Raw genomic sequence first — 16,505 nt, 5'->3', positions numbered from 1 at the left:
TTATTACTATCCTAACCCCTTGAGATTGATGCAGACATTTGGGTAATATAAGTAGGTATTCTGATTTTTGCATTAAAAACCATGCAGACCTGCACTAACATTAGCTAGTTAATGGCGGAGTTGCAAATTTAAATGACTTGATTATTTTTTTTCTAGTCTGCAGGGTCAGTTGTCCTGCAAGTTTTTTGCATGTATATATCAAAAGTGATTTCTTAAGTTCCTGTATAAGATAGTAATCTTATGGTATCTATGTAAATCCTTTATTGCTTTAGTCTTCTGTGTGTGATATGGAAAGGACTGTGTTTCCTTTTGGGCAAAGCAGAAGTATTTATGTATCGGCCTCTGTTTTGATGTGTTTTAATGTTAGTTGACCTAGCTTTACTTAACATCTATTTGAATTACACTGTGTGTTCAGATCTGCAAAATTAGGTAGGCTGATGGTACGCTGGAGTAGCTGGGTTCAGGTGGGATCATGGTTAGCTTTAAAATAATTGATTTTCACAGAGCTCATGGATTGCAACTGATGTTCATCTAGATGAGAGTTTAACAAATGTCAAATGTAACTTGTTGTCAGATTGGTACTTGTATTTGTTTTGGGAAACATTTTCTGTAGCTTTTGTGCCAACTCATTTTCATCATAGCACTGCTCACTAGACAACTGTGCGTGTTCCCTTGAAGTATGGTGGCTACTGGTAACTTGGATGGATGTTCACACTGTATCTTTGCATTCTTATCTTCTCTTTGATTGGCTTTCAGGTTTTTTGACTTTGAAAATAGTATAGCATTTCTATTAGTAAAGCATTTGTAGCCCACTAATCAGTAGTAATTTGAAAAATGTGTGGATCTGTTTTAATTCTTTTCAGTCTCTTTTTTTTTCCCCTCTTTAAAACAGGTAGTTATGCTTGTACTAGCATGGAAGTTGGATGCACAAAACATGGGCTACTTTACATTACAAGAATGGTTAAAAGGAATGACATCACTACAGTAAGTGACAGTTACAATAAACCCAGTTTTTTAGAAAAACACACTTTCATGTTTTGATTTGTAACACCTAAAGCAGAGAGATGTACTGTGGAGTAGAAGCCATACTTTTTTGATCCTATTTATGGTGATATGGTCACTTAGAGACAACTTGAAACCTCACAGCTGCATGTTTAAATACAGTTGGGTTAAAATGTCTGCAGTCTCAAGAAAACAGAAATGTTCTGTCCCCAAGGACATCTGTCTTCGTCACTGTCTATTAGATATTGCTATGTTGTTAGAGCACGTGTAGTTTGAAACACTAAATAATACAAACCCTTTCTGTGACTCTGTATTGTCATGTTCTTAGAGTTGCTTTCTCCAGTTGAGAGCTTATCTTCATGGCATAACTAACATAAATGTAGTTGAATAATCACATGTTTTATAGACAATTGTAGAAAGAACTGTCTTTTGAACTTACCTTGCAGAACAGAATCACTAAAACTGTGTAGGGAGTTCTATAGTTTCAGCAAAACTGCAGAAGTATTGTTTCACTGCTGTGGTTTGCTGGTTGTTTGCCATTTGGAGACAGGTTCTTTAGTTTAATCTGTTGGAGAGTGCACTTTCTACAAAGCCAAACAAATTTTTATCAGAGTACCAGTGTAAAACTTCGCTATCTAAATCCGTTTCACACTGTGGATTTAATCGAGGCATCTTATGCAGACAAACTCATAAACACGCCTTTGTGCAGAGTGATGTATTTTGAAGAGAGTGATGGGGATACATGTTAGAGATTCTTTTCTAAAACAACAGACATCTGTATAAGAATGCAGACTCTAAATTCACTTTGTGCTCTTCTTGTAGATGTGATACTACAGAAAAATTGAGAAATTCTCTGGATTACTTGAGATCTTTATTAAATGAGCCTACCAATTTTAAACTTATTTATAGATATGCATTTGACTTTGCACGGGTAAGTACTGTGGAAGACCAGCATCTGAAATTAAAACTTTACTTTCATAAGTAATAATTGAAAGACTGTACACTTCTAAGTATGTTTCTCTTAAGATGCCACTCAAGGTTGCTTCTCACAAATGGAACTGTTCAAGTTCTAAAAAAGTATATGCAAAATGCCAGAACTGGAGAAGTATATACAATGCTCGATGTTCAGTGGTTTAGTGTTTTGACATGTTTTGTTACCTCTCTGCTTCAAGCTATTGTGTGACTTCAAGGAAATCATTTAGTCCCCATTCTGTTGCATATTGGAGCTTTGCCACTTACTTCCACTGGCTTTATAAGTACCCTGTTTGAATTTTGTGAGCATAAACATATTTAAAACAGGAAGGCACTTCAGGCATTTCTGCAGGTGGTAAACATAACTAACATAATGATAAAAACGAGATGTGATATAATGTAAATACTGGTTCAGAAGACTGTTGGGAAGGTCATTGATGATGTTCTCAGTATTTATTAAACAATATCCTGATATCAGTCTTCCCACCATAAAATAGGTATTGATGAAATTGTACCTGGTATTGGAACCCATAATATGCATAAGACTATTCCTACTTAAAGGGAGCAATAAAAGAACTTTAATTTTCTGAATTAACATTTTTTACATGGAATTTGGATATCCATCTTGCTAATGTGATGGAATGTGCAGAAGATTTAACATAAAAATGATCACAGGCACAACTGAAGCTCAGGTTTCAGTGCAGGAGAACCAAAAGCACCAAGAAAATTTGCAGCAAAAAATGTAATATGAGAAAAATAATAAGAAATTGAACTGATAGCAATTTTGATAGTTAAGTCTGTCAGAAGTAACTCAGATTTGTGGTACATCAGTGCTTCCTGCACGTCAGCATGCAGAGATTCAGGGTAGTTGACTTTTCACCAAGGAAACCTACAGCTGAATATGACAGAATGCGTGGTACTATGAGAGGAAAAATAGCCATATCAACATCTTCGTTCCTCCTTTGCCGTGTGAAGATTTATTCTGCCAATTTTGCTCAATGTAAAATGCAAAGGCTAGAAATAACTAGTGTTGCCAAAGAAGTTCAAGATACTGATGAAATATTTGGAATATATTAAAAAATGTTTTACTAGTAGCAAATCTGCACTAGCCGATGGCCTGCCAAAAGTAAGTAAAGAAAATTAAGAGGAGGATAGTGGGTGGAGTTTTTTTTTCAAGAGGTACCAAATTGCTGTGACAAACAGTGGTCTTGAAAAAGAATTTAAACATTTAAACAGATGCTGTGACATCATTTGTGACAAAACCCTCCAGATTGTAAAACTGGAACTCAAAGGCATATCAACAGGGAGATTGTCCGAACAATATTCGATTAATAGAATTATTGAACTTTTAATACTGTGGAGCCAGGGGAAGTCTATAGGAGAATGGCATCCAGTAAGAATAGAAGTGAATGCTGCCAAAGGCTGTTATGTTTGTCTAGACACAGCAGATGAATCTGTACATAATTTTTATCAGAATAATTGAAGTGATTGATAGAAAAAAGCTGATGGGAGCAGTTTTGGGTTTTGATTCAGAAGATTGTGTTATTTCCATCCTAAGGGTAATCATTTCGAGGAAGTGCTCCTTAGCAAAAAACCAACTGTCTGAACTTCTGAAGATTTAAGAGAGGATTTTTGAAAGCGTCTGTTGTGATTTGGTATTTAGAGTTAGTTTGTCAATAAAAATAAGTATCATTGAGGCTTTATGCAGCATGCACGATTTAAGTCAGCATGGATTTGAGGAAATAATTTAAAACACCATATGTTGGTATTAAGCACAAATACATGCCTTGCTGCTTGTTTGCCATTGTCATTGCCAAGTTTGAGAACATACAGATGCACATATTTCATGCCTTAAATAGGTCTTTTATCTGAAACATTGGGGGGGGGGGGAATCTCAGAAAGGCTGTCTATCATCAACGTAAAGCAAATACTGAAATTTATCAGAGTTCATCAAGATATTCTTTCCACTGTATCCAAGAAAGAGACTGTAAGTATCTGGAACGTATGTTAAGAATAAAATTGGAGCATCTGTCTTGGCAGATGTGCCATTAGGCAGTTGGAGGTGGATTTAAAGGGCTAATCTGAACAACTTGTTCTGAACAGTAGTCGGAGAGGGAGAATGTAGAAACTTAACAATGTAAGGCATGTAAAAACAGCAAGGCCAAAGTAAAGGCAACAGAGCCTGATTTCATTAACACTTGAGTGTGTGGGAGGAATTCAGAGTATGAACAAAAGGAAAATAAAATGTATTCTCGTTAATTGAAAAGCATTGTTCGTCCTGGAATTTGCTTTTTTCCTCTAGAACAGATTGAGTGAAGTCCCTCTCGTATTTGGTGACCAGAATGTAAAACAGCTGTTGAAGTTTTCAGAGTTGCTGGCATCCCCACTTTCCTTCCAAAACAAATCTACATTAAATTCTGTTTGCACAATTTTAGAATTGAGGTGTATTTTGTATGAAATCGTTTTCAAGAAGAGAGGATAACCTTGTGGCTAAAGCATTCAGTTGTTGGCTGAGAACTGGGATCTCTCTCTACTGCATCCTTCCTACATGACAGAAGACAAGTCAGTTATGTTTTGAGCTTGTTTTTTGAATAAAGATGTGTATTCTGTAATACATAGAACTGCACTTTTACAGGTGAGGCATAGGGTTCAATCCCTTTTGTCTTGGGTAGCTGTCTCACACTGTTCTGTTAGGCACTCCCTGTATCCTATATCCCTGAGTTTTCTTAATTTAGACTTTGCAGTCTGCAGTCGTGAGTACGTATAGAGAGATCAAGGTCTACAGTAGCTGATATAGAACGTTATTTTTTGTGATTTCATTAATTTCTGAATTTGTAGCTTAATGCTATAACTAAGACATAAAAGGGTGGGGTTTTACATCCCATCTCTCACCAAAATTTGTTTAATTTCAAGACAACAACTGCAGTTGGATAAACTACTTAAAATAACAAAATGGAATCTTACATGTACACGTGTTACTTTTGAGATGTGCAGTAGTTATGTTATCTAATATATTAACTTTCCCACTGATTAGGTATAATGAATCCGCTAGGTACAGATGACGCTTCTTTTTCTTAGCAGAAACAAAAAAATCATCCCCTAAGCCTGTATATATAAAACAGCTACAGTGAACGAAAACTGGGACAGTTCTGAGGGGGGTCTCCATGTGCTAGTGTATTATGTTCCCTCTGCTCATTTGATAATTAATTTAATCTGAATTTCATGTAATCAGTAGAACAACAGAACAAAGAACCTCCTTGGCTCACTCTTGCATAGCCAGTGTTACTTGATAGCTACTTAACTGTCTACTGACAGTTCGTGTAGTTGTAATAATACCGCAGGAAATTCGTGCAGCGATACTACTTTAAGAGACATATGGCTATGCAGAGACATATGTGCAAACATAGGTATGGATCTAATGGCTATTGCTTTCTACAATGGTCTGAAGTCACAAACAGGAGCGTATGCCTCATCTGCAATAACTGTGACAGTTTTTTGAGAAAGTCGATAGAAAGCAGCATCTCCGTATAGCAAGCGATTAGCCACAAGGAAGGAAATTTTACTAGGAAGTTGTGTTTTAGTAAAAACCACTGTTAGATACTGCTATTTATTTTTGATTTGTTAAATTATTTTATGTATGGGTGAGTTGTACTACAGGGAGTTGGGGAAGTGAAAAACCCTGAAGTCATACTCTTTTTTTTCCTTTTTGACTTTTTCCTTTTTATGCAGGAAAAGGACCAGCGCAGCCTAGATATCAATACTGCCAAGTGTATGTTGGGCCTTCTTTTAGGAAAAACATGGTCCCTTTTTCCAGTATTTCACCAGTTTCTAGAGGTATGAAGTTTGAAACAGAATTACATTTTTTGATGTGTTTTCTCTGATACTTTAACAAGAGGTAGAATGAACAGCTAAGATTTTTTTTGTTCCGATTTAGAATATACTAACCCCCAAAGCAGCACTTGTAACTGGTTATCTTTCCTTTCTTCCTTTTCCCCAAATCCCTATGCCGTTAAGGTTTATTTAGTGCAGGACAAAGTATAGAATGTCTTTGATTTGCTTTTGGACTTTCATTTTATTGCTGTATGTTCGTTCACTAAAAGATGTCTTAATCAGAAACGAGTTATTCAACACTGGTTTGATTGCTTAGTGGTTTCTTTAATCCTGTTTAGTTTTAGATGGCATACAGATTAAAATAATAATTTATCATAAAGTTTAAATTTTCTGTGAGAAAAATCTGAATTTGAGGGAGTTGAAAATATATTTTATTAACTTCTGTTTCTTGCCTTAAGCAGCAATCAAAATATAAAGTTATCAATAAGGACCAATGGTGTAACGTGCTTGAATTCAGCAGAACAATTAACCTTGACCTCAGTAATTATGATGAAGATGGAGCCTGTAAGTACTACCATATGTTGGTGTTCTAAAAGAATTTATTTCTCTGAGCTTAATCATTCAGTGTCCTTTTACAAAATTTTGTAAAATACAGTTATTTGATCTCTCTACAGGGCCAGTGTTGTTGGATGAATTTGTGGAATGGTATAAAGGAAAACAGATGACATAGGAGTTTAACTATGCACAGCCACTCAAGAGTCACTGTTACCACAGTTATGTCAACCATTAGCCATAAACTGCTATTTGTATCAAAGTGCATGCTGCTTTTCTTGCACTGCATCCCTTTTGCAGGGAACTTTTGATGTTTGCTATTTAACAAGCTAGCTATGCTTGCTGTGTAGCATTGTTCTCTTTGAAGGCTGCTTTGCATTTTGTATTTACACTACAAATTGGTGAACTTGCCAGCGTCTTCACTGTGATTATGTGTATAATGCTGTCTAAATTTTGTATATGTGTATAAAAAAAAAGCTTCACCTAGGGATTATTTCTGCAGAAATGTATTGTAAAAATAATTTTGTGGCATATTTCTAGTCATCACTTACATGTTTGTTGAAACTTTAGTTATTTTGTTTTTCTTTTGGTCTCAAATGTAGCATTTCAGAAAATGAAATGAACAGACTGCTTGGACATAGTTATGTGAAGAACTATTGTCAATTTTAATGTTACTATTTGAGATGCCAATTTCTGAGGGGAGAAGACATGCTGTGACTTTCTTCACCGGAATTCGCCAAACCTGACCTATTGCTTAATAGGAATGAAACATTGGTGTCTTAAAAAAAAAACAACAAACATATAAATATTAAAACACTGTAATAGTTGTACATGCCACAGATGATTTCCATTTGGAGAAAAAAAGTACTGACTTTTTAATGTTAAAACTGCAGTAGTCATTACAGGTACAAATGAACAAATTAAAGTACCTTTTAAAAATGGGTTTTAGACTTTTGTAAATTGCCTTTGGCATACTCCTTTTAATTATTGGTGTACCAAGAGTGTTTGGTCTGTGTTGCGATCTAGCGAAATTGAAAGTTCTAGTTAAAATTAGTGGTTTGGGGAATAAAGTCTGCTCACCACTAGCACACAGATAATACAGATTTGGGTTTTTTTGGGTTTTTTTGTTTGTAACATCAGTCTTCCCCAGGGTCTCTAACTTGTGTTTCTAAGTAATTAAAAATATGCTATCAAATAGTCAAAACATTACTTTTTCTTTCATGCTGGGGATCAGAATTTCCTAGCAGAATGTCCATTGCAGGCAATGGGCATGTTAAACACCAGCATTAAATGACAGTACTTTTTAGTAGGGACCACTGCCTATTTCACTCATTTCTTTATCTGTAAAGGACAGTTCTAGTGATTATTTTGGGGAAATTGAGTGGATTGAGTGAATGATGTTTAAGTTCTGTACTTCTGTCATGTTGTCTTTGCCTTACCCTTCTTTATTAAGTAATGTTAGTGTTGATTTTTATAAATTAGGTCCTTGAAGTATCTGGTGCTATTCAACTTTGATCCCTAAGGATTTATTAAAATGTTCCATATTGATTCACGGAGCATTTAACTAGGGCCAGTGGATGTTTTGGAATGAAGAATAATGTTACTTTTCTGTAGAAATATTTTACAAGGTATTGGCAGTTTTGATATTTCTCTACAATGCAATCCAGGGGAAAGGGGGGGAAGCATTTTAGGTTGAATGTGAAATTTTTAGCTGTATTGAAGGTCCTATTCTGCCATCACTGAAGTCAGGAACAACTCTCATTAACTTGGCTACTTTCAGGATTAGGCCTAGTTTAGCAAAAGCACATAAGTTTGCTGTCCTGGACCAGGAGGTTGTAATTGTGTTGCTACAGGTGGTCAATTTGTGTTCAAATCTGTTTGTTATTGTTGGTTTTTCTTTGTCAAACTCGGCTGCCAAAGACAAAAATTATTTCTGTGTGTTTGTGTGTATTTGTATATACATAAATATACAATATGTATGCATATACAAAACCTAGAATTTCATGATGCTAAGAAGAAAATGCTACCTTTCCCTGTGAAATAGTCGTGTTCGGATTTCCATGACACTAAATAGCGCTCTTTAAAGTTAATAGTGGTAAAACATACATAGTCATTGTTTTTTCACGTACTAATACATGTAACCTTAATTCCATGTTTGATGCCAGTTTGCACAAGAAATTAATTCAGTGGAGTGTGGTATTTAATGTTTACAATAAGCCTCTTACTAAATCACACACGTTTTATTAAGACTTCTGATGTAAATGTGTATATTACCATAATATAACCGTAAGGAAATACCAGTGGAGCTGCTGGTTTAGTTCTTAAAAGAATGAACTTAGAAGCAATATAACTTTTAACATTAGGCTAAATCGTGGTTGCTAAGATTTTAAGTGAAATACTGCAATTGTTCTTCAATGTTAGGCTAATTACTGACTCTGGAAAACTGTTTAGCACAAATTGGCATGAATACTGTAACAAATACAAGGTTTGCATAAAAGGTTTTGTATGTCACAAATAATTTGGCTTCCAATAATGGAAGCAAGAGCCAAAGACACTTTTAATCTACTACTGTTATAGGTATAACTTTCATGTAACAGGGTCAACAGAAATCTGTTCAGCTTAACCAGGTGCTTTTTTTTCCAAGTTTTGCTAATGTTTAGCAGAATACAAATTTATTTAAAAGCAGAGAAAACAGAGGAAAAGAAACCTTAGAAAGTACTTGTGCTGTGTAAGTAAACTTTTCATTTTCGGGTAAAAGTAATCAGGAAAGGAAGAATTTGTTTGGAAATTAATGGAATGCTGCAATTTTTTTTCTTTCACTTGCAAGCAGGATTATTCTGTAGTCTTCAACTGGTTTATAAACACACATCTTCATAAATAAACCACAAATTCAATTACAGCTAGTAGACAGCTTTACTGACATTTATAGAGAACAAATGGACTAAAACGGACCCGTATGGCTTGATAAGCTTCCCTGTGTTATCCATCCTTCTGTTTTTGCTATATATGCTGATAAGCAGAGGATCTTAACGTTGCTAGCTCTTGTATTTTGGAGAAATTCCCTCTCAGTTTTAGATAATTGTGGAAGCTTAACTATGCTACTCAATTTACCTTGTAGTTAGTACAAGTTTGATGTTTGCTTTTTTGCTTGTTATGCCATCATATAGTTGATGTAGGGTTGGGTTTTTTTTTCCTTTTGAAAAGTAATGTACAGAATATGTTGACTTCTTGGACAAGAAACTAAGAGGTTGTTCTGGCTGAAGTGTCACAGGTCTTATACTTATCTTTCTGGTGCACTATTACTGTCCTTATAGCAGAAACCTGATGATCTATGTGCAATTCATGCTTGGTATTTGGGAGATGTGAAGTGGAAAGCCAGTTAGTGAAAGGAAGACAACATTCAGAGACTGCAGCAGTGGACAGTCTTAAATTGATAGGTGACAAACATTTGGAGCTCGTTATTAGAATAGCTGTAGAGATAGTAGTAACAGAAATATTCCACAAATTAATTACACAGCAAAATAATTTTAAGTTTTAAAAATTCTTAATGTAATTGTGTTACTGTTGCTTTTTCACTTTTTATCTTTTCTAAGGAAAGCAAACTGAAGAGGATGGAATTTATTGGAATCCTTTACATACTTGAGTTTTCAGTTAGAGCCTGTTTAAGGTTGTAGTTAAGCTACAGTAAATATTTGGGTCTCCTTTGTGTAGCCTTTTCTAACATTTGCAGAGAACTGAAGGCTTCTCCCATTTTACCACAAATACATGCATTTTATTTAATTATATGTTCACACAATCAAAATTAGTTATAGGTCAGTGCTACTTGGTTAACATTCCCAAGTTACCTTTTTGGAGGGCAAGAAATGGACTTCAGTTGTATTAAGGTTTTCCCAGATTTCTGTTGACCCTTGGTCACAAGTCTAACAGATTGTTTAATACTCTTGGAATTCATATAGACAGCTTTAAAGGTTAGCTTGTGCCCTGGTTTTTAATTATAACTGCTAAAATACCTCTTTCTAGGCCTTATATTTTGTCCTTTCATATTGCTGTAAAAGCGTATAGAATCCATCCACCAACTAAATAGTTTGTTGTCTGTAATTGAGACCAAAACTTGGCTTGGTATTTTTTGTTTGGTTTTATTTTTTAAATTTTTTCCCCTCTGTGCGTGTGTGTGTAGATGTGTTGCCACAAAATAGTACCTACTGACACTGCTGTTGCAGGAACAGCAGTTAATCTGTAACTGTGAATGCTTTATGTCTTAGTTATTTGGATATTACATACATAAGGTGTGCTAAACTCCTGTGACTCACAACCTGATGAAAATACTGTTATGCCACCTAACATGAGTTCATCCACTTGATTTTTAGGTCTTTTGCTGGTGTTGATGTAAAATGGCATCCCACAAATAAACAGTATTTGTGTTGGTTTCAGCAACTGACTTCAGATTTTTCTGTGGTTCATACTTCAGAAATCTCATATCTGAACATGCATCACGTCAGCTGGCAACCTTTATCATTTATCAGCAGAGAACTTACATGTACAATCCTGTCCTTATTTCTAATACTAAGGCAAATCAGTATTTAAAACTTTGTTGGAAACAGGTATGTTTCAAAGGGGGTGTGTGGGTGTAAAACAGTATTGTAATACAAAAGTTTTCAACAGAAAGAGTCAGTCTGAGCTGGAATGTCTCTTAAGACAAAATTTTACAAGCAGCATGATCATTACCTGCTCATCGTGACACAGGCTTTTGACCCATGAGGTCCTAATAGAACAGCTGATGATGTGTGGGCTGGATGAGCAGACAGTGAGGTGGACCAAAAACTGGCTGACTGCTGACCAGGACGCTCTGGGCCCAGCCAGTGCAAAGTCTAGTTGGAGGCCAGTGGCTAGCAGTGTACTGCACGGTCACTGCTGGGTCCAGTCCTGTTCAACATGTTCAGTAATGACCTGCATTATGGGGCAGAGTGTACCCTCGGCAAGTTTCTTAACGACACAAAACTGCAAAGCGTGGTTGATGTACCAAAAGGCTGTGCTGCCATCCAGAGGGACCTCCATAGCCTGGAGAAATGGGCTGACAGGAACCTCATGAACTTCAACAAGGAGAAGTGCAAAGTCCTGCACCTGGGGAGGAACAACCCCAGGACCTGGGGGTCCTGGTGGACACCAAGTTGAAGATGAACCAGCAATGTGCCCTTGCCACAAAGAAGGCGAATGGAATCTTGGGCTCTGTTAGAAAAATGTATTGCCAGTACGTCGAGGGAGGTGATCCTTCCCCTCTGCTCAGCACTGGTGAGGCCACAGCTGGAGCACTGTGTCCTCTTCTGGGTTCTTCAGTACCAGAGACACCCCAACATACTGGAGAGAGTCCAGCGAAGGGACACAAAGATGATGAAGGGACTGGAGCTTCTCTTGTATGAAGAGAGACTGAGAGAGCTGGGACTGTTCAGCCTGGAGAAGGGAAGTTGCTGGAGGGGGATCTTAACTAATGTATATAAATGCTTGAAGGGAGGGTGTAAAGAAGACAGAGCCAGACTCTTTTCAGCGGTGCCCAGTGACAGGACCAGAGGCAATGGGCACAAACTGAAACACTGGAGGCTCCATTTGAACATCAGGAAACACTTCCTGACTATGAGGGTGACCGAGCACTGGCACAGGTTGCCCAGCGAGGTTGTGGAGTATTGAATCAAAGAAATTTCACTCAATAGCCAATGTGACTATTAAGCAGGTATCCTTTATTGCAGCGCTGGGAGTCGCACCGGGATATTTCCACGAACGTGCGTCTCGAGGAGAAACAAATTGTTCGTGATTTATATTACAAAAGAGTTTACATATTCATTAGGTTTCTGATACATTTAATACATATTCATTATTATTCCGGGAACTCCTGAATATATGCTAATGTCCTGATACGCCTGCGCAGTTTCTTTCTCAGGTGGTCGTCAGGGGTCGTCCTCCTCAAATCTTCCTCTTTCTCCTCTTCTTCAGTGTACAGAGTTGGGTGACCTCTTCTTCATTATCCCCGTTTTGCAAGCTCAGCAACCTTGTTATCCATCCCGCCCAGATGGTCCCAGGCTTGTTGGCATGTTGGGCCTCCCTTTATCAGGTTGCCTCAAACTTTGTGTCTTTTCAAGTTCATACCCAAGGACTATTCCCTAATTTACGGCTTCTCTTATCCTGCTTCTGCATTCCAACTATTTTATTAATTGTTTTCTTTTGTACTGGAGCATGAGACAGGTGAAGCCTGAGTTTGTGGGGCCTGACTCAAGTATTGCCAAGTTATATTCTTTTTTTTTTTTTTTTTTTTTAAATTGTTATACGCTAATTAGATTCCCCTATTCAGTATCCATCCTTGGAGATACTCAAAAGCTGTCTGGACATGGCCTGGGAAACTGAGTCTGGGTGGTTCTGCTTGAGCAGGGGGGTTGGACCAGATGACCTCCAGAGGTCCCCTCCAACCTTAACCCTTCTGTGATTCTGTGATATCTAAAAGCATATGCTAAAGAAAATTCTCTGAGTTACCCAAATGTAATGCTGGAAGAGACCACCAGTCTAGTGGTATTTAAATGTGGTGATATTTTGATTTGAGGGTCTGTTCATGACCTTAAACACTTCTGCATTTTTTTACCTTTTAGAAGAGTTTTTCAATTATTTGACTTGCAATGAGCTGTTGCGTTGATCTTTGTCAAGCAAAAGTGATAGTGTCTAAGCAAAGCAGTAGAAAAACTGCTAGCAATAAGACATGAAAATTACAGCCTAAATGTCCCTAATACATTCACAAATTTAGTTTTTAAAGGAGCCATTAGTTAATTTGCATACTTTGTATTGCTTGCAGAGTTACAAATCTGGTTTTGAACAGGAAACAGACTTAAAACTTGGCAAAGAGAATGAAGAACACAAGACAGATTCCACAAGAATTTTTTTAATATTTTGCACTATTTGAGCTATCAGTCCTAAGGCTCTTGACTTAAATATTTGAAGTTGAATGTATTTATGTTACAATTAGAATATTGTAACATAGAGCCCATTCTGGAGAAGCGGTTCTTTGTGATGTTCGTGTTGGTGATGAAGGCTGGGATTGCCTTCACCAGTTCTCAGAATGTAGCTTGCTGCTGGTATTTATCAGAAGGGGTAAGTCTCAGTCTTCTGTACCACGAAAACCTGGATATTAACATCCAAATAATAGTTTCTGATGTTAATTATATGTAGGTTAAATGTGAATGTCTTCTCTTTATATTCAAGGGGTTTTTTCCTGCCCAGTTATCAGCATACTCTGGAAAGACTGAAATGCTTTGTACCTACAGCAAACAACTTGATAATTATCAAAGTATCATAAATATGTGATTGAAAATGAGAGCTTTGTTTCATTCTGATAACTATATCTGAAGTTCTTGATCTACTTTTAAGACTTGGGTATTTTTTCCTGTACTGAGACACTGTATGAAGCACAGTATGTCCTGTTGACCCCTGAGCTCAGCATGCTGATGCCCTTGGAGCAGGGTGCGCCCAGACTATTGCCAACATCCTCTTGGCTGCATCCTCGTGCTTCTTTTACAAATTCATACAGCATACGCTCAGCCACCTTTTTTGTCGAGCCTGTTCTGTGACTTGGTCTCTTTACCCACTACCAACTGTGACAGTGATAACGCAAGTCTTACCTGAATGTGAGTTTTGCTACCTGAAGTTACTGGTGAAGCCAAAGAAGTTTCAGCATCCCTGGAGCCGCTGAAGTTACGCCTCTCTGCAACTAACATCTATTCAGGGGGGAAAAAAGAAGGCGGTGTCTGTATAATACACATTTATACCGCCATAACTGCAACTGGTTTTGTACTAGTATAGGTATTCTAGAAAATTCTCAGTGATCAAACCAGCTCAACTAGTGAAGTTTTCAGTGCAAACAAGATATAGTGGATTGATACCAGCTGAAATGTAAAGAAAAGTGAGTGGATAAAATCTCAGGAGGAGTTGGTGAGTGGGGCACTGTGTAGCTATTGTATACAGAAGGGCATGGAGAATAGGATAGATGGAGAGGAGCAAGGTATGAAGAGTACTGCTTGGAAGCCACAGAAAATAGAAAAAGTTCTGTATTTCAGAGCAATAGCTAAAGTAGTGAGGAATTAATATGAAGGAGAAGCAGCTGAGTGTTTGGGTTTGAATGAACAAGTGCTAATAAGAATGTCTGGAGCGATCAGTAGCAATGGAAAGGTGCAAGATTAGGCAGAAATCTGAAGGTAAGTTTGAGACAGAACAACAATATTCTGACAGTGGAATGAAATGTTGTCTCATGTTAAAAATCCTTTGATGAAGGAGCAAACTTATTTTCTCTGAGAACTGCAGATAACCTTGCTCCGTAACACTACGGCATAGAGGGAGGCTTCAAAAACTCAACAGTTTCTTCCAAGGAGCATGCTGTCTGCATCCCCCCTGCAGCATTCACACTGTCAGGAAAAAGATGAGAAAATATTTTTCTGATACATATTTTGAAAGCCTGCCGAACGGTAGCAGAAGCAAATGATAAAACATTGGGATGTGAGACATCTATGGAACTACTCATATACATTGGTTTTGCCATGATCCATGAAATTGGCTTGCTTATGTGACTGGATTTCTTGTTAACAGCTGGTGCAGGCAAAAGGCTATCTTGGAGAGGTCTGTCAGCACAGTGTTGGAAGACTCATACATGCCATAAAGACCAAATCTCCATTTTTTTTTTTTTCAATTTATTCCATTTTTAAAGTTGCTTTGGCCACAATTAACTTGTGTGTACAATGAGCTTTACTGAAAGCTGATTAATGGGTGCTGAGAAAAGTGGTGGTGATGAGGAAATACTGTTCTGTTTTCGGCTCCTAGTGGTTATGTAGCTGTTCCTATGATGAATCAGTCTGAAACTTCTACACAGTTCTTTACTTTTAGACAGCTTCTAAAAACACAGTTGGTTTTTGTCACACGCTGTTCTCTGAAAACAGCAGCCTTAAATTCAGTAGAAGCCAAGGCATTACATGAGTATTGAGACAATGTGGGGATTAGGAGAGAAAAATTGCAGTAGAACAGGGTATAACATTGACAGATACATATAATCAAGGAATGAGTTGTACTGGGAAAAATACTTTATTTTAGAGTAACTGTATTTTTAACATTTCTGGGAATGCTGTGATTTTTTGCAGATTTGAGTCTTTTGTCATTTAGTTCTTGTCTGTTCAGACTGTATGAACAATTCTAGACAGTTACCTGTGTGAAACTGTCCTTTTTGTTTGAAAAACAAAATCAGGCTCCTAAACTCCTGAATAATTTGATGACAAATTATCAATTTCTTCAGAAGATTATTTCATCCTTGGTTGCAAAGCTAAGGACTCCTACTGAAAGAATGAAGCCAGTAGCTGCTCTTAAAAAAAACAAAAACAAAAACAAAAAAAACCCAACTTAGTTATTGGTTTAGGTATCACCAAGTACTGGAGTAAAAGAACAGAAGTCTTCTGAGAACCAGTTGGAAAGGAAGATCTGTGTGAATGACAGCAGATTCATTGCTTGTAATTGAATTACAGATGTTATTAAGTGCAGTTATTTGCAAATTCCGTAGTGAGCTAAATCAAATCCATGCAATGCCTACCTGAAACTGCTATATAACCTATTCTGAGTTATGTTGGAGATCTGAGAAAAATCAGCCAGGGGGGAAAAGCTAAACCAAACCAAAGCACTAGGAGAGCTAAGCGTGGGTGACTGTTGGCCTAGTAAATGTGTAACTGATAATTGTAGTGTTAGGTGTGTCAAATAATTATTTACAAGGACCTTGAGGGGCTAAAGAAAATATTTTTCAAGAGATGAAATAGTATTGGCGCTGGTTTCCTTGATCAATTGCTTTTACTTGCTGCTTAGGTTTTTTGCAAAACTTTTGTTTTAGTTTTAGTTCCAAGTATGCGAAGCTAACAAAAATTATTAGCTTTTGTCAGCATCTCTTTCTTCTTTCCTAGCTTTCTCTTTAAAGATAGTGTCAAAGATGTATTGCACCATTGGACTTGCTTCTCATCTGATGGAACTGAAAGGTGTTCCTTCTCTTCAGAGGTTTTAGTGAATTAATTGTGTCTTCATAACAGAGTTTCCCCAGAGTTGCTGGCCAGCCTTCTGCGTTCCCTTCTGGGGCCCTGGGCCTGCTC

At 37.1% G+C, this 16,505-nt stretch overlaps 1 protein-coding gene across 12 annotated transcripts in view; it reads left to right on the top strand.

Annotated features, from left to right (window-relative positions):
- DCUN1D4 (defective in cullin neddylation 1 domain containing 4) overlaps positions 1–10,787 on the top strand; it is a 41,730-nt gene extending 30,943 nt beyond the window's left edge. For all 12 annotated transcript variants that reach the window (XM_075752179.1, XM_075752178.1, XM_075752190.1 and 9 more), the window contains 5 exons: positions 893–984; positions 1,825–1,933; positions 5,704–5,808; positions 6,267–6,369; positions 6,480–10,787. In XM_075752179.1, coding sequence (XP_075608294.1) covers positions 893–984; positions 1,825–1,933; positions 5,704–5,808; positions 6,267–6,369; positions 6,480–6,535 — 465 coding nt within the window. In that variant the 3' untranslated portion in view covers positions 6,536–10,787. The remainder of the gene's footprint in view (positions 1–892; positions 985–1,824; positions 1,934–5,703; positions 5,809–6,266; positions 6,370–6,479) is intronic.
- The last annotated feature ends 5,718 nt before the right edge of the window (positions 10,788–16,505 follow it).

This window comes from Balearica regulorum, chromosome 4, assembly GCF_011004875.1.
Source record: "Balearica regulorum gibbericeps isolate bBalReg1 chromosome 4, bBalReg1.pri, whole genome shotgun sequence".
Taxonomy (NCBI): Eukaryota; Metazoa; Chordata; class Aves; order Gruiformes; family Gruidae; genus Balearica; species Balearica regulorum.
This window is presented reverse-complemented; position numbering and strand designations above follow the sequence as displayed.